A 23,577-nucleotide genomic window follows, 5' to 3' on the forward strand; every position below is an offset into this window, starting at 1 on the left:
CACCTGCCCAGGGCCAACAGCCCTAGCAGGGTCCCACTAACAAGACTACCCTGAAGTTGCTCCTCAGCTTCCCCACCGCAACCTGCTTGTTCACCTGCCTTTTTGCTCTGGCCCAGACCATGGCACTGGTGAGAAGGAGGAGCGGCAGATGCCACTAGCCACCCGCTCAGTGGCTTTCTGCCTATCAAGCAAGCAAGTGGTGGCAAATGATGAGGAATTGGATGAGGAGCAAGAGCAGCTGGTGACAAAGGCGGTTAGGAGGTAGACTTGTTGAGGGAGGGAGTGCATTGGGAGCATCTTGCCCAAAGGCCCTCAAAAACCGAGAACCAGCACTGGTTCCCATAGGGACACTTGAGCAGCTGGTCTTTCAGGCCCAAATGGCAATGATGGCCATGATACAGAAGCCTAGGCTGATGAAGAAGAACTTGCTGAGGGGGCTTTCACGAGAGCGAAGCTCATAGGGAAGTATCTCCAGGAAGGTGACGTAGAGGAAGGTTCCAGCTGCTACCCCTTCCAGCACGGCCTGGGCCAGGCTGCTCCCGTCGCCATTGGAAAGCGAGACGCCGATGCCCACACCGATGCCAGCGGGAGACATCAGAGCAAAGACAACCAGGTACAGCACCCTCCATCGGATGTTGGTGCCGCTCTGCACCAACTTCAAGGCCAAGCTGAAGGCCACGATGCCCTTGTGGATGAGTACCGCTAGGCAGAGCTGGATCGCCGCTGTCTCCTCCTTCTGGACCCCGATGGCGAGACCCTCGAAGACTGAGTGGAAGGACAGTGAGAGGAAGAGCACGAATGCCCGGAAAGAGCTGTGGGATTCTGGTGGGTCTTTGTGATCGTCCTGGTTTTCGTGGTCCCCATGAGAGTGTACAGCCTGGGGGCAACAGTGGAGCACGACACTCTCAATAATAAACACCAGGAAGAAACCAAAGCAGATGATGAGCTCCCCAAATGGATAGTTCTGCATGGGCAAAGAGAAAGAGAGATTAAACTTGGGAGTTCTCCTTGAACCATCTTTGTCACTTGAGGCTCAGGTGGCCTCGGTGGCACGGAGTGCTTTCTACCAACTTTGGTTGGTGGCCCAGCTACGCCCCTATCTGGACAGGGATAACCTAGCTTCAGTTGTCCATGCTTTGGTAACTTCCAAATTAGATTACTGCAACGCCCTCTACATGGGGCAGCCTTTGAAGACAGTCCGGAAGATGCAGCTTGTGCAAAATGCGGCGGCCAGATTGATAGCTGGAACAGGGAGGTTTGAGCATATAACACCAATTCTGGCCCGCTTGCATTGGCTGCCTATATGTTTCCGAGCCCAATTCAAGGTGCTGGTCTTAACCTATAAAGCCCTACATGGCTTGGGACCACAATACCTGATGGAACGCCTCTCCCGACACGAACCTACCCGTACACTGCGCTCAACATCTAAGGTCCTCCTCCGAGTGCCTACTCCAAGGGAAGCTCGGAGGATGGCAACAAGGGAGAGGGCCTTCTCAGTGGTTGCCCCCTGACTGTGGAATGATCTTCCCGATGAGGCTCACCTGGCGCCAACATTGTTATCTTTTCGGCGCCAGGTCAAGACTTTTCTCTTCTCCCAGGCATTTTAACAGCATTTAACGTTAAGTTTGTTTTTAATGGACCCCAGAATTGTTGTTTTTAAATGGATACTGTTGTTTTATACTGTTTTTATGTTTTTTTAAACTTTTGTATACTTTTAATGTTTACTATTTTTAATTGTTGTAAACCGCCCAGAGAGCTTCGGCTGTGGGGAGGTATATAAATGTAATAAAATAAATAAATAAATAAAGTGTATCAATACTGCAATGTTCTGTTTTCCTTCTGGCTGCTGCCTAGAGCCTGATCGAGTATTTCAATCGTTCACCCTCATCCATTACTTTATTCCTGTAATTCGAAGAGTTGTACAATAAGTTCTTCACACCCAACAAGGCTTAGGGTGTGTCGTATCTCCCAGCTTTTGAAACGACCCGAATTTCGGAATCCGTTCACGATGCAGCTCACAGATGGGGTGCATTTTAACAAAACCTCAGAGTGGGTTTTGCCCTGTGTTCATCTACTCAGTAGTGCAACTACAGGTCATGATGGCTTAGGCAAAAGAAAAGGGTGGGGGGAGAGAGAAAAGGTGATGGGTATCAATTCTAAGGTGATCCCAGCAGGTGGCGATAAAGGGGCACCATGAGATTTCTTCTTCATCTTTGTCATATTAATTGCAGTTTTGCCTTCGTAAGGCTGTGGCTAAAACTGAAATCACTTCCATGTAGGGGAGGGAAAGGTGTTCACGCCCCAATGTAAAAAGATATATGAGAAAGAAAAAGAGGGAGGAAACACTGTAAACTACCATTTGGGAAGAATGCCACAAATGTGTATTGGGAATGGCTAAGTTCCCTCCATCATGTAAGCAATCCTAAGTGAAGAAATAGGACACCTTTCTGTATTGCTGCATTTTTTATCCCTTCCTTCTTCTAAGGAGATCAAGGCGTCACAGGTGGTCCCTTCCGCCACTCCATGATTCTCACAACAACCTTGTGAGGTCGGTTAGACCTAGACATAGAGGTAGGTCAAAGGTCACTTAGGATGCTTCACAGAGAGGGGAATATTTTGCCGGGGGTGTTAAGCATGTAGAATGCCACCCCAGATGCAATCCTTCTTGAAAATTGCCCCCTTGAGTGGCAATTTTAAGGCACAATTCTATGCATGTTTACGCACAATACTAAACACGCATAGGATTGCACCCTAAGTAGAAGAAAATGAAAGTTCCATGGACACCAATGGACATTCACTGTGGAATGGATTTAGCAGTACCCTGCATAAGTCCTTGGTTGATCACATCACTTCTCAAAGATGTAGACTTTCTTCTTTTGTATGTATTGCCAAGTACGGGTGTGCAGAGCGGGTCTGCTCCACTCAAAAATTTGAAGCGGAGCGGCTTCCTTGCTCCACTTCGTCAGATTATTTGTCGAAGCTCCACTCCGTTTTCAGATAACTACTCCATTGTAGTCTATGGAAAGTAACAATACTGCTTACGTTTCTGTCATTTTTAAAGATAATGAGATGAATCTTGGCACCTTGACAGATCTTAAGTAGGGCTTTAGTCATGCCAAGTTTGAAACAGATCCATTCATGCCTTGATTTTTAGGATTTTTAAAAAATTGGAATAACTGTTCTGTTGTAGTTTCTGGAAAGTAACAAAAATGCTTACACATCTCTGTCATTTTTAAAGATAAAGAGATAAACTTGGCACCATGATAGCTCTTAAGTAGCCAGGCAGAGGGCAGGGTTGTGTTAATTAACTCCTCTGATGCTGTGTTAATTCACTCCAATTTATATCTGAAAGAGCTCATTTGTGGAATGTTTTATCCTTTACTTTGCTGACGCGGAGCTGTGCATCTCGAGTTTTTAAAAATAGAGATCTGCCTAACCATTTGCACTAATGGGGTGAAATGGGGGGAGCTCTCCCTATAGGGGGCATCAAACAATCAGATGTGACTCTGCCCTAATGTAAGTTATGAAGGCCCATAGATTTGCTAGACCAGCCTTCTCTAACCTGGAGTAAAACCCAACATAGGTCCAACTTAGAGCAGACCCACTGTAGTGAATGGGATTGCAGTTAGTCATGTCTAACTGAAGTTCCTTTCATTTCAATGGGTTTGCTCTCACTAGAGTTTGGCTCAGTTCAGACAACACATTTCTCAGTGGTGGTGTTAGAACTCCACAGTGGAGTTTTACACCACCATCTAGAGAAGTGTTGTCTGGAGGGAAAACTTCACCCATGGTGGATGGAGATATATATATATATCTTCACGCTGAATATCCACACTGTGCAGAGTGTTCCTGCACAGCTGTTGTGTCTGGAGGGCTCCATGGAGTTTTCCATTGAGTTGACTTTTCCCACTAGCCACAGTTTCCTGGCATGAGCAGCGAAAGGAGCGAGTGTCGCTCTAGGAGAGCCATGGGGATTGGGTGTTTTTTGCAGCAATGGCTGATGGGATACCATCGGGAGGACCGGGGAGGGGGAGAGAGGGCAGAGGAACTGTCAATCAAGCATCATGTTGCCTTTTACTCAACTCCATGGGAGCCCACAGTCACACAACGGTGGAGTTAGAAGAACATGTTGCATGGTGAGTACCCCCTACAAACTCAACCATTGAGTGGAGTTTTCACACTATGTGGGGAAACGTCTTGTCTGAACCGAGCCTTTATGTTGGATTTTACCCCACATTCTCTCCAGATGTAGTCCAACAGAACTCCCAGCACATCCAGCCAACAATTGGGGATGCAAGGAGTTGTAGTCCAACACAGCTAGAGGCCACAACGTTGGTGAAGGCTGTGCCAGATGCTCAACATAAGTTGCTTGTTTTCAAAATTTCTCTGCAGCCAAGCTTACCTTTTGCAAAACCAGTATTGATTTATAGTCTTTTAAACTTTTGCTCTCCGGCCTAAAAAAAAGCTTCCAGAACACCAAGCAATTTATTTTAGAAAAGGAAGAAAAGTTATCTAAATCAAATGCAAATATATAACCATAACAGACTTTCAGAACAATTAAGCAATGTGTTTTAAAGTTTACCATGGTCATCTTTGTACTTAATAAGCACTGAAGCCAAACAAGAGCTGAGCCAGTGAGCCTGAAGCAGTCATTAAAGAGGTTGGGAAACTGGCAGAGAGAACATGCCTGAAATTTCGATCTTTAGATATTCCTCTTCTGGTACAAAGTTAAAAGCACTCAGCCACAGACTGGAGCACCAGATGCAACACCCTTCAAGCCAGGCAAATTTACAACCTGACTCGCCAAGGTAGAGTCAGCGGACATAATCCCAGTGGAGGCGGGTGACTCTGATTTTGGCGGGGGTCTGAATCCGCTCTGAGTTTGGGTCAGAACCAGCCAGAACTCTAAAGTAGCCATCTAAGGCACTGAACCTCTTTTGGGGATTGGGAGCAGCATTTCGGATAGAGTTCTGGCTGGTTCTGACTGAAACCCAGAATAGATTCACAACCCCGCCGAATTTGGAGCCACCAACCACCACTGTATATAGCCCTCTGCTATCGCCAAGAGCCAGTAGGTGTAGTGGTTAGCGTGTTGGACTGGGAGTCAGGAGATCCAAGCTCTAGTCCCCACTCAGCCATGGAAGCTCACTGGGTGACTTTGGGCCAGTTACAGACTCTCAACCCGACCTACCTCACAGGGTGGTTGTTGTGAGGATAGTAATGGAGAGGAGGAGGATCAAGAATGACCCTTTGAGTTCCGCAGAGGAAAAAAAAGTGGGATAAAAACGTAATAAATAAATAAATAAATAAATAAATAAGGCACAGAAGTCCCTAAGTCACCCTTCCCAACCTGGGGCGCTCCAGAGGTGTCAGACTACAACCCCCATAATTCCCAGGCAGCTGGCTAGGAACGAAGAGAGTTCTAGTCTGACACCTCTGGATGGAGCCAGCTTGAAAAAGTCTACATTAATTGATCACCGCGGTTGCTGCCTATCCCAAGGTCTTCTCATTCGTAACCCTAATCTGATCAGTAATTAGTAAATCAGGGGGCTAGGGAGAGGGGGAGAAAAGACACTCACATCGGAATCATTATCTTCTTCTGAGGTGCAGTTCGTCTTGTGTGGAAGCCCGCCCTGCATGTAAACACAACAGCAGAGTTGGATACATTTCAGAGGTAAGAGCATCACACGGTCAATGGCTACCACAGAGGCAAAATGAAGCTACCCACCCCAACACAAAGTAATTAGATATATTTTCAAAACCCAAACTCAGCAATTTGAATCAGGATCTTTTATACATGTTACCGTTGAAAATGGGCTGGGAAGAGTGATTCATTTATTGGCATTTGGCAAATTGCAGAATTACTGAAAATCACTGAAGCAGTCAGATTCAGAGATGGCGGACAACAGGTCCCCAAATTTATGGAGGAATGGAATCCTTTGATTGAATACTGGGGAAATAATCACGATGCAGAAATTAACATATATTCTTTCTCTTTTTTTGCTATTTTATAAATCATTGACTTGGGAAGATATGTGAAACTGAATCTTACATACTGTTTAATCTATTTAGTCTATTTGATATGTAACTCATTCTTCAATGGTTTGGGGTGGCACTGTGAGAATTTAATCTCTTCGATACTAAACTTATCCTTGGATGTTTATACGTGGTGCTGTGCTGGGTGCTTTTCTTGAGTAACTAATATAATTGATTGTGTATAATGATGGTGATGTATAATGATATGTTGTATAATGTTTTATGCAGTAATAAAAGCCAATTAAAAAATATAAGGAAGTGTGATTGTTCCAAGGCATTTTCTGTTTTTCCCCTAAACAGCCGCCTACTACAATGAAACAGCATCTGTGAATGAGAAGGAATGTATATGGGGTAGGGGGGAGAGAATTGGATTTGGAGGAAAGCAAGAAACAGCCTTATATACCAGATTGGACTCTGTCAGTCCAACTCTGTATTCTCTTAACCAGGGCTGTTCAACCTCTTTCACTCTAAGGGCTGAATTAAATTTCGAAGAAGCTCTCGGCGGGGGCAGGAGACTGCATTCCCATGGTGGGTTCTTCCTCCTTTGGGTGCCAACTCCAAGGGAAGCACAGAAGACAACAACAAGGGACAGGGCCTTTTCTGTGGTGGCCCCCCAATTATGGAACGATCTCCCCAATGAGGCCCACCTGGCACCAACATTGTTATCTTTTCGGTACCAGGTCAAGACTTTTCTTTTCTCCCAGGCATTTAACAGCATCTGTTGAGTTTTAACTGACCCCAGAACTAGCTTTGGCCTGGCTGAGAGTTTAACAACCGTTTTAAATGTTTTTATATTTTGTATATTGATTTTTAATGTTGAGTCTTTTAATCTTTGTAAACTGCCCAGAGAGTTTCAGCTATGGGGCAGTATATTCATCATCATCATCATCAAAAGAGGCGGGACTAAAATACCAGAAATACCACCATATTTGAGCTTGCAACTCTTACTGCCATTAATGAAATGTCTGAAGAGGCATTTCAGCCTTTTAAAGTGTGTGTCTGGGAAGCCTGCAGGGAAGTGAGGGAACTGCCAAACATGCAGTCATGGGGGGCGGGGGGCGGGGCATGAAAATGTATGTATGTATGTAGTAAAACATTTCTCTCCTGCCCTATATCACTGGGATCTCAGGGCATCGTACAGATAAAATCATGCAAACGGTATAAAACAATAAACATGAACAGATAAAAATGATTTAAACCGTTTATCAAGTTAAAAAACCAATATAGAATTGAAAGGCAGCAGAAACCATTTAAAATGATGTGCAAAACAAGAAAATAGTCTCAGGATGCTATAAGCCAATTTGTTGGGAGAAAAACCCCGACGTGTTTCAACCTCCTGCTTTCTATTAGGCCTTTTTCAAGGGGTTGTAACCATATCTGCAGAAATTATTTGCAATCTCCTTGCTATAAACACTGGTGACTCAGAGCGTTGCTACATTAAGGGAAATCGCACTGTTTACCCGGGGCTGTTGTGCTTCCTGGTTCTTTGGCGTGATTGATATGGGCTGCATTATGCGGGAGGAGAGGGGAAACAACGGGGAAGATCCTGCTGTTTCCCGGGGCTCCTTTGATTGACAGACATGTTTCGAGGGAACACCTCCCTCCCTCCCTGGCATGTGGAGGGGAGGGGGAGTCTTACGCTGTATGTCTGCAACACTCAGCACCCACTGAACACAATGGGACTTACTTCTCAATAGACACATGGGGACCTACTAGCACAAACTAACAGAGAGAAGAAAATAATAATCAAGAATCACAAGCACAACTCTAATCTAGCATAATGAAAAGTCTCCCTTACTCACAGAACGATCAATGGTTGGAGGAAAGGTGGCGGGGCCTTCTGGGAAACACGGGAAAGTTAGATTAGGACCAGGGGGCAGATTTGACACACAGGCCTGAGATGCAACATCTCTGGATCTTCTCTGAGTCTCTAAAGCCTTAGGTGAACTTCTGGCCCATTACTTGCTCGAAGATCTTTTTTTAACTGGAGATGGTGGAGGGACCATATACATTTAAAGCCGGCATGCTCCCATCAAGCGATGACTGGGCCAAATTATTACAGGGAAACCCCAAGTGAATAGGCCCCCTGGAGGACACTTACCTGGTGCCGTCGCTTTTGAATTTCCTCTTGGATGTCCCCCAATGCGTCCGCCACCATGTGCATGATGCAGGCGCCAAGGAACACACCGGCGGCAAAGCAGCCGATAAAACTCAGGATGCGTCGATGCTTCCCTATAAAAAGGGGTGCAGGAAGAAAGATGAAGAGGGAAAGAGGTTATTCCAGAGATACAGCTACTCTGAAGGAGACAAGACCACTTGCCCCTGTGCTAAGAGAGATCTTACATTTTCATGCCTCGCACTGACTGACCACCAAAAGATAACCTTCGAAGGTTGAAGCAGCCCTCAGTTTTAGCTAGTGTTGTGCCAAAAATTTCTATGATTCTGTTTTCGGCATTTTGTGGGGAGGGCAATGAAAATTCTGATGAAACAGGCTGGGAGAAGTGAAAATTCTGGGGAATTTTCTCCTTGGGGAGGGGGACAGGGTTTCCACATACCTTTTTAAGTGTAGACCGTTGTTGAGGAGGCTTCTTTCTATTTAAAAAAAATATTATTTTATACAAAACACCCCTGGCACATACAGGAACCCAGAAGTTCCTCCTGAATGCCTCTTGGAGAGGGCAAAGGTCACATTCTCTTCAATAGGCATGCAGGAAGAACCGCCAGACTCCTCCAAGTGTCGGTGGAGGGTTTTGTGTTTTTTTTAAAAAAAAATTGAAATAAAAATAGAAGACCTTTCAACAACCAGCTACACTTTTTAAAAGTATGTGGAAATGCTGTCCGCCTCCTCCCCAAAGAGAAATTATTCCAAAATTCTCCCCTCCCTGTGAAAGAGGCAGAAAAAATGCCTCTTTCTTAGGAAGAGAAAAAGTTCCCCAAAATAGGGGGCCAGGATTCGGTACAGCACTAGTTCTAGCACCACGGACAGAGCTTTTACATAATGAAATGTAGCAAGGTTTTGTTTTTTGACTGGGAAGTTCATTTTGTTTCAGTTCATATATTTATAAGAATTTACCAAAATTCTGAAAGTTTTCCTTATTTGGGACATGAATTGTTATTTCTACCAACTGAATGTGGGAGAACCCAGAATGGATAGATTTATTCATCTGGCCCCAAGGCTTAAAATGCTTCTTCCTTAAACGTCTGGCTTTGAATCCCTGTGCATTTTTAGATTGTAAGCCTGTGGGCAGGGACTGTCAAGAAATACTTTTGTAAGCCGCCGTGAGAGCCTTTTTTGGCTGAATGGCAGCATAAAAATCCTTAAATAAATAAATTAGCATTGCCACCTCTTTTGTCCCAAAAGGCTCCTTATCATTAACAGCTACATGGCAACCAGGTACATCTTATTCCTGTGCTGGGGATACCTGTACCTACTGAAGCTGCGAGTTGCAGATGGAGAAGCATTTCATTTCTAAGCTCAGTTCAATTTTGCTAATAAAATAAATAAATACAAAATTTTAAAACTTTCCTGTTTTAAAACTGTATTTCAAATCTTTGTATTGCCACTCGGTTTTATTTTGGGTGTACTTTTATATTGTGTTTTTACATTGTGGTTTAAGTTTTAAGTTCATATGGTTTTGATTTTTCTGGACTACCCAAGGAGCTTCAGCTATTGGGTAGTATAGAAATGCAACATTAAATAAATAAATAAATAAATAAATAAATAAATAAATGTATAGCCTACAGTGTGATTTTCCAGGATTGCTTCCTTTATGCTCCTCCCCTTCCTCTTTCTCTCTGCCTTCCTCCATTACTGGGAGTGCATGGTGCTTGCTGTCTCTCTCTCCTGCTGGCATTATAGAATATAGGGTGACCATATGGAAAAGGAGGACAGGGCTTCTGTATCTTTAACAGTTGTATAGAAAAGTGAATTTCAGCTGGTGTCATTGGTATGAATGCAGCACCTGGTGAAATCTCCTCTTCATCACAACAGTTAAAGCTGCAGGAGCCCTGCCCTCTTTTGTATCTGGCCACTCTACCAGGAACTCCCTAGAGGCCAAATGCAGGAAATTCACAGGCAGATGGGCTGAAGGTTCTGCATACCTGCTCTAGAACAGCAGTTTACAGGTTGTCCAAACCTGGAATTCTGGGATGGCTTTTATATCCTTTGACCAATGAAGAAGATACAGCCCAGGCCTCCTGTACTATCATGTAAAGAACTTCCTTCTTTATCTTAAGACTGAGGAAGGAGTGGGTGGAGAAGAACTGTTGATGAAAGGTAAGCAGTATTTCCTTATTGGAAACACAACTTTCTTTTTCAAAATAAAAGACTGCGTCTTGAACATCCAGGCTGAAGCAGAGTTTGAGGTAACGTGAAATTCGAGAGACTTTGTTGTATGTGGTTGCAAAATGTTGTTGGTCAGAGTCAAGACATTGGGTTCCTGGCCCTTCCTCAGTAGGGCAAAGTTAAAGGGAAAGTGGAAGAATGTTAGTATTTGCATAATGAGAAGTTCTACTGTTTGAAAGGAGGCGGAGGAATGGGGCCTAGCTCTGTTTGGAATGGGTTGGCTATAAACCTAACATACATCAAACAAAACGACATAGTATTTGTTAGCTTTAGGTTGCTAGACTTGGCTGGCCATATGGAAAGGAGGACTGGGCTCCTGTATCTTTAACAGTGGCATAGAAAAGGGAATTTCAGCAGGTGTCATTTCATTTGTATATCTGGAGAACCTGGTGAAATTCCCTCTTCATCACAACAGTGAAAGCTGCAGGAGGCCTACCTTCTTGTCTATCTGGTCACTCTAGTACAACTCCTGCAGCTTCAACTGTTGTGATGAAGAGGAAATTTCACCAGGTGCTGCATGCCTCCAAATGACACCTGCTGAAATCCCCTTTTCTATTCAACTGTTAAAGATTCAGGAGCCCTGTCCTCCTTTCCATAGGGTCACTCTAAGCTTGACCAGTTCAGCACTCAAACTATTCTACTAGTGATTATCGAGCTGTCTCTTTTTAATATATATATTAACAATGCATCACTATGCCTGTTCAGTCATAAAAATGTCCTACAATCTCCTAGCATTTCCCAGCCAGCTGTGTTGCCCAGAGAATGCTGTTTGTTGTAGGATGGTTTTCTGTCTGAAGATGCATAGAATTGCTCTCTAAGGGTGCCGCTGTACTCATTTTTAAACTGAAAATGAGTCCAGAGGTGTAGGGCCTTTTTTCTGTCTAAAGATGAATACGATTACACAGTAATCATTCATTTGAAGTGTTTCCATCTTCAGTACTTTCACATAATGGGTTGATCAAGGGTTCCAAGCAAGCTGCAGCATGAAACATGCAGTTTCAGGGCTAGGTCATTTCCAATATGCATTGGAAAAAAAATTTAAAAGTTATTTTCTTTTCTTTTCCAGGTATCTGAGAATATCTTGTATTCCGTTTGGGGACATTATAGACCCTGGATTTTATGGTCTTATATGGTATGTGGAGGGGTGGGGTCCTTTAGATGGCCTCGTGTATTACTTCAGTTGTAAACATTTCTTTTCCCCACATCACGATCACATGCTTTACACCTGCTTTTACATTCCTGATACGTCAGAATGTTTGCCGACTCTGAGAAATAAAAATAAATATACTCTCAGCATGTGCCGTTTTGCATTTTAAGCTGACTTAAATCCTAGCATCATCATGACTACAGATAGGGTGACCCTATGAAAAGGAGGACAGGGCTCCTATTTCTTTACCAGCTGTATAGAAAAGAGAATTCCAGCAAGTGTCATTTATATGCATGCAGCACCTGGTGAAATTCCCTCTTCATCACAATTGTTAAAGCTGCAGGAGCCCTGCCCTCTTTTGTATCTGGTCACTCTAGTATAACTCCTGCAGCTTTAACTGTTTGTCTGATTGTTTGTTTGTTTACAATATTTATATACCGCTCCCCATTGAAAATTTCGGAGTGGTGTACAGGGTAAAATAAAATAAAAACAAATTAAACACTTCAAAATAGTTTTTAAAAGAAGCAAAATGTACAGTGAACTATGGCTGGTCTCGATCCAAAGGGAGAGGCGGGTAAGAAATAAATAAAATTATTATTATTATTATTATTATTATTATTATTATTATTAATATTATTGAAAGGCTTCCTGGAATAATGTTTTCAGGAGGTGATGAAAGGAATTACAAGTTGGCGCCTGTTGTGATGCATTTCACCAGGTTCTCCAGATATACAAATGACACCTGCTGAAATTCCCTTTTCTATGTCACTGTTAAAGATACAGGAGCCCCTGTCCTCCTTTTCCATATGGTCACCCTACAGGAATAAAATGGGAATTTGCATTTGCTGCCCAGATACTTGCTGCTTTCATCGCCTGCTGCTCCCTGGGGGGTCAATTTGGAGCGGGGGGGGGAAGGGTGCACTTTTGCTCTGAGGCCCAGCCCTAGCTGCAGCAGTAACAACATGGAAAGGCAGCACACAGCACAGAGGCTTAATGGTCATCCACACACATCTCCATCCATCTGTCCTCCACTCAGATTCTACTTCTAAAGTTCTGGAAACCTGAAGGACAACTTTAGCTCCTTTTTTGCTTTGTTTAAGGTGTCCCACCAATCATATATTCTACCCTGTTTCCCTCTCCCAGCCCTTCCTCTGTTGCCCGCCCCCCAAGTCAAATGTTAGCTTGAAAGTTCCTAGAGCAGTGTTCCCCAACCTGCTGCCCTCTGGATATGTTGAACTACAACTTCTACCATCCCCCACCCAGCCCTTCTGCCAAATGTCATCCGATCCCTCTGATGCACACCAGGTTGGGATATGCTATCCTAGAAGCAGGTACATGTAATCTAACAAATTTGTAAAGCCCCTTGTACATCCATAGTGTAATAAAAAAGCATCCTACAAAGGCAAAAATAAGGGGAGTGATGTACCAGGAAAATCAAGGCTCTCCAAGGGAAATGAGGGGCCACCCCATGAGCCATTAACAAGGGTGAGATCTTAACTGGGCATTTGTGGTATATAGATTTGTGCTACCTCAATATTTGGACAAGGCTGTTGTGACTGTTGCGTCAGCTCCAACCTCTCTGAAGATCAGGCAACACACCCATCCCCTACACCATCTTCTCACCTCTGGCCATGTTGCTCTGGAACCACTTGACCAAGGCCGGGATGAGGCCACATAGGAGCGGGACCACCAGCAATCCTGCCAGGCACCCGATTTTCACCGCCAGCAATTGATCCATCTTGGCAGCGTGGGAGGAGAAGGGTCACACCAGGAGGCAAGAAAACTGAACAGGAGGATTAGCTGATGTGGATCTCTACCTTGGACCGTTGCACATTGACCTCCTTTCAGGCTAGTCTGATCCTTAAGCTTTTGGCAACTAGTCTCAAGAAGAGATGTCCACCAGGCTTCACACACACCAGGTCCAATAAACTTCTCCTTTTGGAATGTTTAGCGGCCCACCCATACAACTCTCAGGAACCACACAGCAAGATCAAAAACAATGAGATGCCCCAATTGCGGCCAGATCATCAGTTCCTTCTTCTGCCACCTTTAATGATGCTTCTTGGTGCTTCCTATTCTCCACAATACTGCATCACTCCACTGCTCTCCCTATTCCCCCATTGGTCTTGGTCAGTCCCTTCTCTCTTCCATTCCACTTCCCTTCCTTCCTTCTCTTTTCTTCCTCCCTCTCACCAGGCTCCTGCTTCCTCTGCTTGTCCCAGCTCTCTCCAGTCCTTGCACCTTCTTGGGAACCTATGAGTAATCATCCCGATACTCCAAGCAAGAAAACCTCCCACCTTCTTTGGTGTCCCAGCCCATTCCAATACCTTTATTATGTAAATGCGTAACTTCATCCACAATAAACACTCCTTCAGAGAGACTTGCATGATTAATTTAAGGTCACTCGGCCATCACAGCCATCCAGTTGAGGGCTCCACCTCAAGCTCCCGATAAATGCACTCATTAAAAATGAGAGTTTGTTGATCTAGCACAAGATTGCAACTGTAAGCGTTGGTTTTTGGCTGGTGGTTGGGATCTACAAATGCCCTGGCTGCATCGGCCGTGTTGTGTTTCCCCATTCTTTTTTTAATTGGGTTTTCACAGAGGGGGTGTAGGAGGAAGAGAGGAGAAAAGCAAGCACACGTGGTATTTAAAAAATGAAGTGGTAGAGTACTGGGCTTGCATGCAGGAAGCCCACATTTCAATCTCTGGATCTCCTATTAAAAGGATGAGGCAGTAAATGATGCAGAAGGCACTCTGCCAATATATTATGAATTATTATTGCATTTATATCTCACTTTTTTTCTCCAAGGAACCCAAGGCAGCATATATAATCCTCCTCTTCTCCATTTTTATCCTCACAACAACAACCCTGTAAGGTGGGTTTGGCTGAGAGTCTGTGACTGGCCCAAAGTCACCCAGTGGGTTTCCATGGCCGAGTGGCCAGATCTCCCGACTCCCAGTCCAACACTTTAGCCACTACATCACACTGGCTCTCAGTAGACAATACTGGGCTAGATGCACAATCATCTGACCTAGCATGAAGCAGCTTCTTATATTTCAAGAAGGCATTAAACTTAGGACACTGGTCTGGGTCTCTCACCAGGAAAAACACAGCTCTTGCAGATTATCCTCCAACCTGGCCCCGACTTGATGTCACAAGGCCTCAGGCTCCCGCATTTGCGCTCCTTCCCGGCACATGAAGGACACAAGTGCGGAGTTGCTGCCGCCCTGCTGAGCACCAGGGGGAGGGGAGGGGGGAAGTACAGGGCAGTCAAAGGGGGATGAAAACAGGGCCACCTATTGCCCAAACCACCTCTCCTCCCTCTGGCTGCCCATTCCTCCCCCAGTTTATTATTTTTTGTTTATCTGTATCTACGCAGCTTCGCAGATACAGATAAAAAAAAACCAGGGGGGAGGAATGGCCCCCATTTTTATTTATTTATTCTTATATACAGGGATGCGCAGGGCTCTCCTGAGCTCCTGGAGGACTGCCCCCTTACCTGTCCAGCCAATGGTGACCAATCAGGGGGTGCCATTGGCTGTGACACACCTCTGCAGCCCAAAAAGTCAGGGTTAGTGCCCAACTTTTTTTCAGTGGAGTTTCTGAGGTTTGCCCCTGGATGGCTTCGCTATGGCGACTGCGTCATGTAGATGACCTGCTGCTACTGTGGATCCACCCTGGGGCAAACCCTTCGTCAAGACAAACCGTCCATTGCAAAGTATCACTGAAGCAAGTGATGACACAATTTGATGAAATGCTGCCAAATGTGTTTGCTTATTCAATAATAATAGTAATAATCACAGAGCAAAAAGTTTCAACAACTAAAAGGGAAGCATGTGCAAAACCTGATTCAGGGGTTTTAGAACTTACGAAATCTGCAACCCAGAAATGTGCTGATCACGGTCATTCAAGACTGAAATGTTAAAGAATTGGGAAGTAAAATGGCAATGGAAGTAAAACACTGCAATCCTATTTGTGTCTACTCAGAAACAAATCCTATTATGTTAAATAGGACTTATTCCCAGGTAAGTATGCATAGGATTGCAGCCTAAAGAACTTAAGCACCTGCAAATAAATAATAGGCAAAGAACAGTTTAAGCAAACAAAGAAAAAATGACACTAAATTACATTTCTCCACTAGTTCTCAAAAGCTAGAGGAGACGTCAATATGGAGACTTACACTCCACTGAGCAAGCTCAAGGGGACCATTTCAGAGGTTGGAATTTCTCCGGCCGGCTGGAACAGGAATCCGGGATTTTGACTGACTGCCGGGACATTTTGGAAAAGCTTGGAAACTGTGACATTCCCGGTTTTCCAGGATGTATGGCAGCCCTAGTTACATAGAAGAGGGAATTTCAGCAGGTGTCATTGGTATGCAAGCAGCACCTGGTGAAATTCCCTCTTCATCGCAATGGTTAAAGCTGCAGGAGCCCTGCCCTCTTTTGTATCTGGTCACTCTAGTATAGCTCCTGTAGCTTTAACTGTTGTGATGAAGAGGGAATTCCACCCGGTGCTGCATGCATACCAATGACACTTGCTGAAATTCCCTTTTCAATACAACTGTTAAAGACACAGGAGCCCTGTCCTCCTTTCCAAATGGCTGCTAACTAAAATGGAAAGACTGAATTTTGCCAGTGAAAAGGTGTTGTAGTCAAAGGTTCTGTTTAGAAGACACCTTAAACCCCCAAAAGCCTTATCCACTGTGGTTTAAGGTGTCTTCTGAATACAGCCAAAGAGAAGAGATGCCTTAAACCCCTCTTCTGAATAAAATTTAAAATGGAGCATTTCTTGCACAAAATAAATATTCAAGATATTGACAACACAGTTCAAAATATAAATCAGGGAGAGCAGCTGATTAATTTAAGGTCCCAGTGCCACCTGGCCTCCTTTACCATACAGCTTCAAGACCGGTTTGACAGGCTGGATGGAGTCACACCCAAGGGTGTTAGTTTCCACAACCCAAGCTGTGGGTTTTATTGAGAGTCAATGAATCCAAGCTGCCACACTATAGTTTACTTGTTGCTCTGCTGTTAAAACAACACTGATCCTCTCTAATTCTAATCCAGGGAAAGAGAACTGCTCCCTTCTGCACCACCAAAAAAAGCCACCCTTTCCAGCATCAACGCTCACATCAAAGCTACTGTCTTAATCTTTACTTTGAGTGGCCGTTTACTCAGTACTAAAAGAAATGAAATGAAATGCATCAAACCCCACCCCTGATCCACAAAGACAAAGGACAAAAGAGGGTGCCAATTTGCATATGCTAATACACATGCATCGTTGCAAATTTAGAACTAGAGTCACCATATGAAAAGGAGAACAGGGCTCCTGTGTCTTTAACAGTTGCATAGAAGCATCTGCAGGGAGCTTCGGCTATTGGGTGGTATAAAAATGCAAAAAATAAATAAATAACAGTTGCATAGAAAAAGGGATTTCAGCAGGTGTCATTTGTCTGCGTGCAGCACCTGGTGAAATTCCCTCTTCATCACAACAGTTAAAGCTGCATGTAGAGTGAGCAGATACAAAAGAGGGCAGGGCTTCTGCAGCTTTCACAATTGTGCTTTTAAGTTATATATTGTTTTAACTTGGTTCGTGATTTAATTTGTTTTGAACTGTGTATTATTTATTGTTTTATACTGTATGCTTTTATCTGTATGCTGCCCTGAGAGCTTAATGATATAGGGCGGGATACAAATGTTTTAAATAAATCAAATAAATAAATGCTCAGGGAATTTCACCATATGCTGCAGGCATACCAATGGCACCTGCTGAAATTCCCTTTTCTATGCAACTGTTAAGGAGACAGGAGGCCTGTCCTCCTTTCCATATGGTCACCCTAACTAGCAACTATCATTTCAAAAGAAATACTATCCCTCTCATCATAGTGGGGAAGACTGGCCAGATGACCTGTGTGCTTGCTCATCCTGCTGTCTGCTAACACTTGATGGGTGACTTGGGACATCCCTGCTCTGCCTCCCTTTAAACCAGATTTGGACCTGACAGCCCTTTAAAGAGAGGACACCTTCCAATAGAGGCCTGCCCTCTGACAGGTATTCAAGTAGAGGGCTGTCCGCTATAAAGTAGAGGACACCCTAGAGTGATTAAGGCTGCAATCCCAAGCACCCTTGCTAGGCAGTCAGACCTATTGCACACAGTGAGACTTCTTTCTGAGAAAGGGAACTTACCCATATAACCCTTCTGGGATTTCTCAGAGGGGGCAACACTGAACCAGGTAACTTCAGGAAGCTCACAGCTTGGCTGGCAGATGCCTCAGTCACCAATTGTATTATGTGGTTGGGGTCAGTCTAAATTACCTCCAGCAGCTCCTTATTTATTTATTTACTGCTCCCCACTGAAAATTTCAGGGCAGTGTACAAGATAAAATAAAATAAAAACAGAATAAAACACTTTAACATAGATTTTAAAAGAAGCAAAATGTACAGTGAACCGTGGCTGGTCATTAAGGAAAGGCTTCCTGGAACAATGATGTTTTTAGGAGGCGCCGAAAGGAATACAAAGTTGGCACTTGCCTGACTTCCAGAGGTAGGGAATTCCATAGGAGAGGGGCCACCACAGTGAAGGCTCTTCCCCTGGTGGACTCCAATCGGAGGATGGGTCTATGTGGAACCACCAGGAGTATGCTCCCAGAAGACCTCAGTGACCGGGCAGGTTGGTAGGGGAGAAGGCACTCTCTGAGGTATCCTGGTCCCAAGTTGTTTAGGGCTTTGTTCACTAGGACAAGAACCTTAAACCTGGCCTGGTAGCAAATAGGCAGCCAGTGCAGTTCCCTCAGCAGAGGAGTTACATGCTGTGTCTCCGAGTAAGAGATTAAGGATTCCCCTCAGCCCTACACACTGTAATTCCTAAATGGGCAACCTTTTGTCCTACAAGGCCTGAGGGGGTAGGAGGAAATGAATCCGGGGGAAGGCTGAACCTGACACCAAAGGAGAGCGATTTTTACCTTGCAAAGAGCTCTGCTGGGCAGCTGAGGAGGAAGCGGGGCCTGCTTGGAGCTGGCCCCGACGCTGGACAGAGTGTAAATAAGCCTTCATAAAAGAAACACCACAAGTCTCCAGCATCCTCCTTTTTGTGGCAGTGCATCTCCTGACTGTATTTCTTCATCTTTGCGCTTTGTTTAGTTATCTACCCTTCAGCGCTCCCTCTGGTTAGCAATAATAAACTTGGTTTAAGTCATAGAAAGCGGTTGTGGATGTTTATCTTGGGCCTCAACCTGGATGGCATATTGTATAGGACTATGGATGGTGGGGTAATGTGTAAACTATGCTAATAATATAATTAAAATGTATTTGTTGTTGAGTACCTGTTATTTTAACATGTGGCTTGAGACACTCTGGGATCCATTGTTGATGAAGGGTGGTTTCCAGAAAGAGAAATATACATCATTGTAAACACATATGCCTCACCCCACCTTTCTGAGTTTAACTCCCACCCCCCAAAATTGAGAATTCTATACCCTCGTTTCTGAGCAAACACACATAGGATGGTGCTGCAATTTACTTGTGAGCATTACTACGGATAAATGGACTTTCCCAGTTCTGCTCTTCTTTTATTCAGGTTGGTATAGGGTGACCAACTGTCAGGATTTCCCCGGATTTGTCCTGGTTTTTGTTCTTTCCATGGTGTCAGGGGGGATTTTCTATAATTTTCAATAATGTCCTGGAATGACACACCTTCCCCTTTAAGGCTGCCATTAGCATGGCAGGAGGGAATGACATGCTTTCTTGAGGCACATCATTCCCCCACCCCGAGCTCCAATTGAGGTCTTAAAGGGGAAAGTGGGTCATTCGTGGACATTATAGAAAAGGCCCCAATTGGAGTGGATGGTGGTGGTGCAGAATGAAATCCTTTCCCCTCCACCAATCGGGTTCTTTAAGGTGGCGGGGGAATAACATACTTTCTGCAGGACTCAGAAAGCTGCTTCCCCCCCACACACGCTAGGTGTCCTCTTTTTTGGTTTCCCAAATATGGTCACCCAAGGTTGGTAGGGATTCTGGGTTTCAGAAGAAGCCAACTCAAACGGTACTAAAGAACCTTTACTGTTTGGCTAAAGGAAATAATCATATTGGGTTCCTCCCCACCTAAAACCTTCTTGCAGGACTACAAATAGGATCCAAAAAGGGGTTTTTTTTGGGGGGGGGAATGAGGGTCAAACTCCCAACTTTCAGCATTTGAAACAGGGGTGTCTTTTGCCCTGGGAAAGCAACACTCGTTCTTCCATTGAGAAGCGAGCTCTAGATCACTTGCTTTCAGGGTGGTGGATTAATTCACCATTTTCTTCTTTACAGTACCAAGGTAATAAACACACACATGCCCCTGAATTAATGGCGCACGGATTCTTCTTACTAGTGTTATAACCTTGTTATTGTTTCTTCTTCCTGCTGCTTTGAAATTGCACAATCCCAGGAAGAAATGTCTGGATTTTTTAAAAAATGCGGTCTCCACAATTAAGGAAGAAAAATGGTGCCCAAATCAAAAGGACACACGAGCTGCAGATCACTGTGATGGAAATAGCTACTTCCAGGGGCTATTTTAAGTCAGGGTTTCTTTTATTCGTCTGCAAATCACCATTGTTTTTGTACAGCAGGGATGCACAAACCGTGGGGCCCCAAATGAGCTCTGACCCTGAAACCCCTGTTAAATCCCCCTCCATATGTTCTCCAAGCAGTCCTTCAGCAATTCTAATACAAATCACTCTCCCCACCCCCCTGCTAACAGTGAGGGAACAGCTGTGTCATCAGGATTACTGGTATGTGCCTGTGTGTGTGCATGTATGTACAATATCACATGCACCCTTCAGAGACAAAGGTTGAGCCATCCTGTCTCCTACAGACTGGTGTTTGTTGTTTGAAACCAACCCTCCCAAAATTCTGATGGCTAATATCCCATAATCACCAACCTGGACCAACCACAGATTCTAACATCCATCAGGTCTGCTCCAGTAAACATATTTGGAGAAGCAGAGCATTGAAATACAGGAGGAATCCATCGGAGGCGAGTTCTAAACGCATCCCCAATTCATGATATTTAGATCCCATCTTTCTTGCCCTGAGCTCAAGGTGGCATCATAGATACCACCTTAAGATCATCTACAGGGGCCCTTCTTCGTGAGCCCCTGCCAAAGGAAGTGAGGCAGGTGGCTACTAGGAGGAGGGCTTTCTCCGCTGTGGTACCCCGGTTGTGGAATGAGCTCCCCAGAGAGGTCCGCCTGGCTCCTACACTGTACTCCTTTCGTCGCCAGCTGAAGACCTTTTTATTCACTCAGTATTTTAACACTTAATTTTAACTTAAATTTTACTGTTTTAACTCTGTATTTTAATCTTATATCAATTTTGCTGCGTGGTTTTATCCTGGTTGTGCTTTTTATACTGTATTTTGTATTTGTGCTTTTAACCTGTGGGTTGTTTTATTATGGATTTAATTTTTGTGAACCGCCCAGAGAGCTTCGGCTATTGGGCAGTATAAAAATGTAATAAATAAATAAATAAATAACCAAATCATATGACGACGCTGCAATGGCGCACCCACCCCAGGGCTTTCTGACGAAGCTGCGGAGGGTGAAAAAAGTCAGGGACTTAACCCAGCTTTAAGTCCGGAGAGGATGAGCAAGACACCTCTCTCCGGAGTCGCAGCAGAGGTGTGGCCAGGTGGTGCCTGGTGGGAGGCGACCTGCAGGGCCAAGAAAAGGGTGGGAATGGCTCCAGACCCCGGATGGCCACCCAGAAACCCTGCGCTCCCTTCTCTGTATGGGAATTACCCGATCCCACCCTAGGGGAAGGAAAGCACGGGCTTTGAGAGGGAGGCGGCACCAACCCGGCGCTGAAGACACCTCCCCAGAGGTCTCCCTTCACCCCGCCATCCTAGTACACCAGGATCCAGCAGCCCTTATACTCCAGGTGTCAAGGCGGAAGATTAAGGAGGTGAGAGTTCAGCAGCAATCTGAGACACCCATGGCAAAAACCTGCTGAAATCCACGGGGCTTCTCTCTCTCTTTTACACACACACACACACTAAAACTTCAGGGCAATTCCTGAAGCAATCTGGGCAACGGTAGGTGAATTCCTAGAGAAGTTAATCCACTCCATCATGAATCAGAAGTACCAAAAACCTGGCTTGGAGTACCAGTAAAACATTACTGCCTCTGTCAGAGACGTGCTTGAAATGCTCAGAAGGGCAGTTCTCAGGGACTTTGTTATGGACAGCTGGGCTCAACGAGAATCCAGGCTTCCTATGAAGGCCACCCTAACCTCAAGAATTCCAATACTTCTCCCAGAAGTATTTGCCTCTGCCAGGAATCATGGAACCTCACACCTTCCCTTCCTTCTTTTCTCAACCCTCCATCCCATTTCCAAAGCTAGGAACTGAAACCTGCGAGCCCTATGTTGACTTCAAATATTCTTCCCTGAAGTATTTGCATAGGCCAGGAATCATGGAACCTCACACCTTTCCTTCCTTCTTTTCTCAACCCTCAATCCCAATCCCAAAGCTAGGAACTGAATCTGAGATCCTGTAAGTCCTCTGTTGACTTGCTCAACTTCTTTTCCAGCACTGGACTGAAACCTACATGAGAACACACCCTTTAGGCCGGGACAAAAACTAGGGATTTCCTATGACCTCTCAGTTTCAGGCTCCATGCACTAATCCAGTTTAGAAACCAACTCCACCCATAAGTTTACATCAAAAGGAAGAGTAGGAGAATAACTAGGTCCTTCCTTATCCATTCTGATTGCCAAGGAGAGAAGTAATTCGAATGCAGAAGGAATCCTTTCCAGGCCCTGGAAATGCATGGGGGTGGGGTGGGAGGAGTCGGTGAGTTGAATTATACTCTGGAGGGTATATCCAACCGCTTCAAATAGGGACCGGCGTTCAGAGCTAGACGCTCTATGCTACCTGGAATAGGTAACCTTCTGCCCGCCAGGTGTTTGAGACAATTCCATCAGCCTGGCTAGTGGTAAGGATTATGGGAGTTGTAGTCTCAACACACTTGCAGGGAGGGCAGGATGTGTTGAGACTACAACTCCCATAATCCTTACCACTAGCCAGGCTGATGGAATTGTCTCAAACACCTGGCGGGCAGTAAGTTGCCTATTCCAGGTAGCTACTATGACATCCATTGCTGGCTTTTGCCATTTCGCTCTGCACAGGAGGGAGGACTGAAGGGCCGAATGATTCCCAACATGCTCTCAACCAATCCTGAACAATGCCGAAGGTTCTGGGTGAACCCTTTCCTCGAGAAGCTAGCTCCCACTCTGTGGAATCGTTTATTTTAGAGTGGGGAGTGAGGGATCTCAATATTCAGCCCCACTACCCGCAACATGGGGTGTGTGTGTGTGTGGAACAGCCGAGAAACAGAGACACCACAAGGCTTCTGTTCTGTTTGTGGACTCCACACACCCTGACAGGGAATACTGCAGGGGAGCCCGAGAGCCAAATTCCATTGCTGAGAAGCTCTCAAGAATGGAAGCTTTCCAGTGTTGGGTGTGGCTGAGGCAAAAGAGAAGGGGCCAAACCCACCAGCCTATTTGTCAGGATCAGGCCCATTCTCCCATGTGTGAGGGACTGGGTTTTGCAGCCTCAATCAGACTCAGAGACTGAAGCAGAAGTATATCAGGAAGTGGGGGAGGTCCAGGAGGAACCTTCCCAGGAACTTGTCGGGTAGGACGCCCAGGCTCAGAGCTCACCCTCCCCATCTCCCTATTGAACTCAGTCTTTGTCGGAGGGGGAGGGAACATAAGAGTGGGAGGGAACATCGGAGCTGACAGACACCAGAGTCTGCCACAGGGTCAAGCAGGCGGAGTTGAGAGGAGGTAGGAGGCGGTCCATGAGGTTGGCCACTCAGCAGAGGCTTCACCTTCAAGACCCGCCCTGAGAGAAGTTTTCAGTAAAAGTCTGTTGAGCTCAGAAGGGGAAACAGTCCTTTGAGTTGATAGACAACTGCCTTGCTTTGTTAGTCTAACTGAGCTTAGAGGACAGCTCCTAGCTTTCACGCTTTCCTTCAGGTGTGAAGAGATGGCTCTTCACTCAATA

The 23,577-nt window shown here is 45.0% G+C and overlaps 1 protein-coding gene across 1 annotated transcript in view; it reads right to left on the bottom strand.

Annotated features, from left to right (window-relative positions):
• Positions 1-351: 351 nt before the first annotated feature.
• The window catches only part of SLC39A2 (solute carrier family 39 member 2), a 378,852-nt gene continuing 355,626 nt past the window's right edge, over positions 352-23,577 (bottom strand). The window contains exons 2-5 of the mRNA XM_063137951.1: positions 13,152-13,706; positions 8,138-8,268; positions 5,580-5,633; positions 352-964 (exon numbers count right to left, since the gene is read on the bottom strand). Of these exons, the coding sequence (XP_062994021.1) occupies positions 368-964; positions 5,580-5,633; positions 8,138-8,268; positions 13,152-13,266 (897 nt within the window). The 5' untranslated portion in view covers positions 13,267-13,706 and the 3' untranslated portion in view covers positions 352-367. The remainder of the gene's footprint in view (positions 965-5,579; positions 5,634-8,137; positions 8,269-13,151; positions 13,707-23,577) is intronic.

Source organism: Elgaria multicarinata, chromosome 11, assembly GCF_023053635.1.
Source record: "Elgaria multicarinata webbii isolate HBS135686 ecotype San Diego chromosome 11, rElgMul1.1.pri, whole genome shotgun sequence".
Lineage (NCBI taxonomy): Eukaryota > Metazoa > Chordata > Lepidosauria > Squamata > Anguidae > Elgaria > Elgaria multicarinata.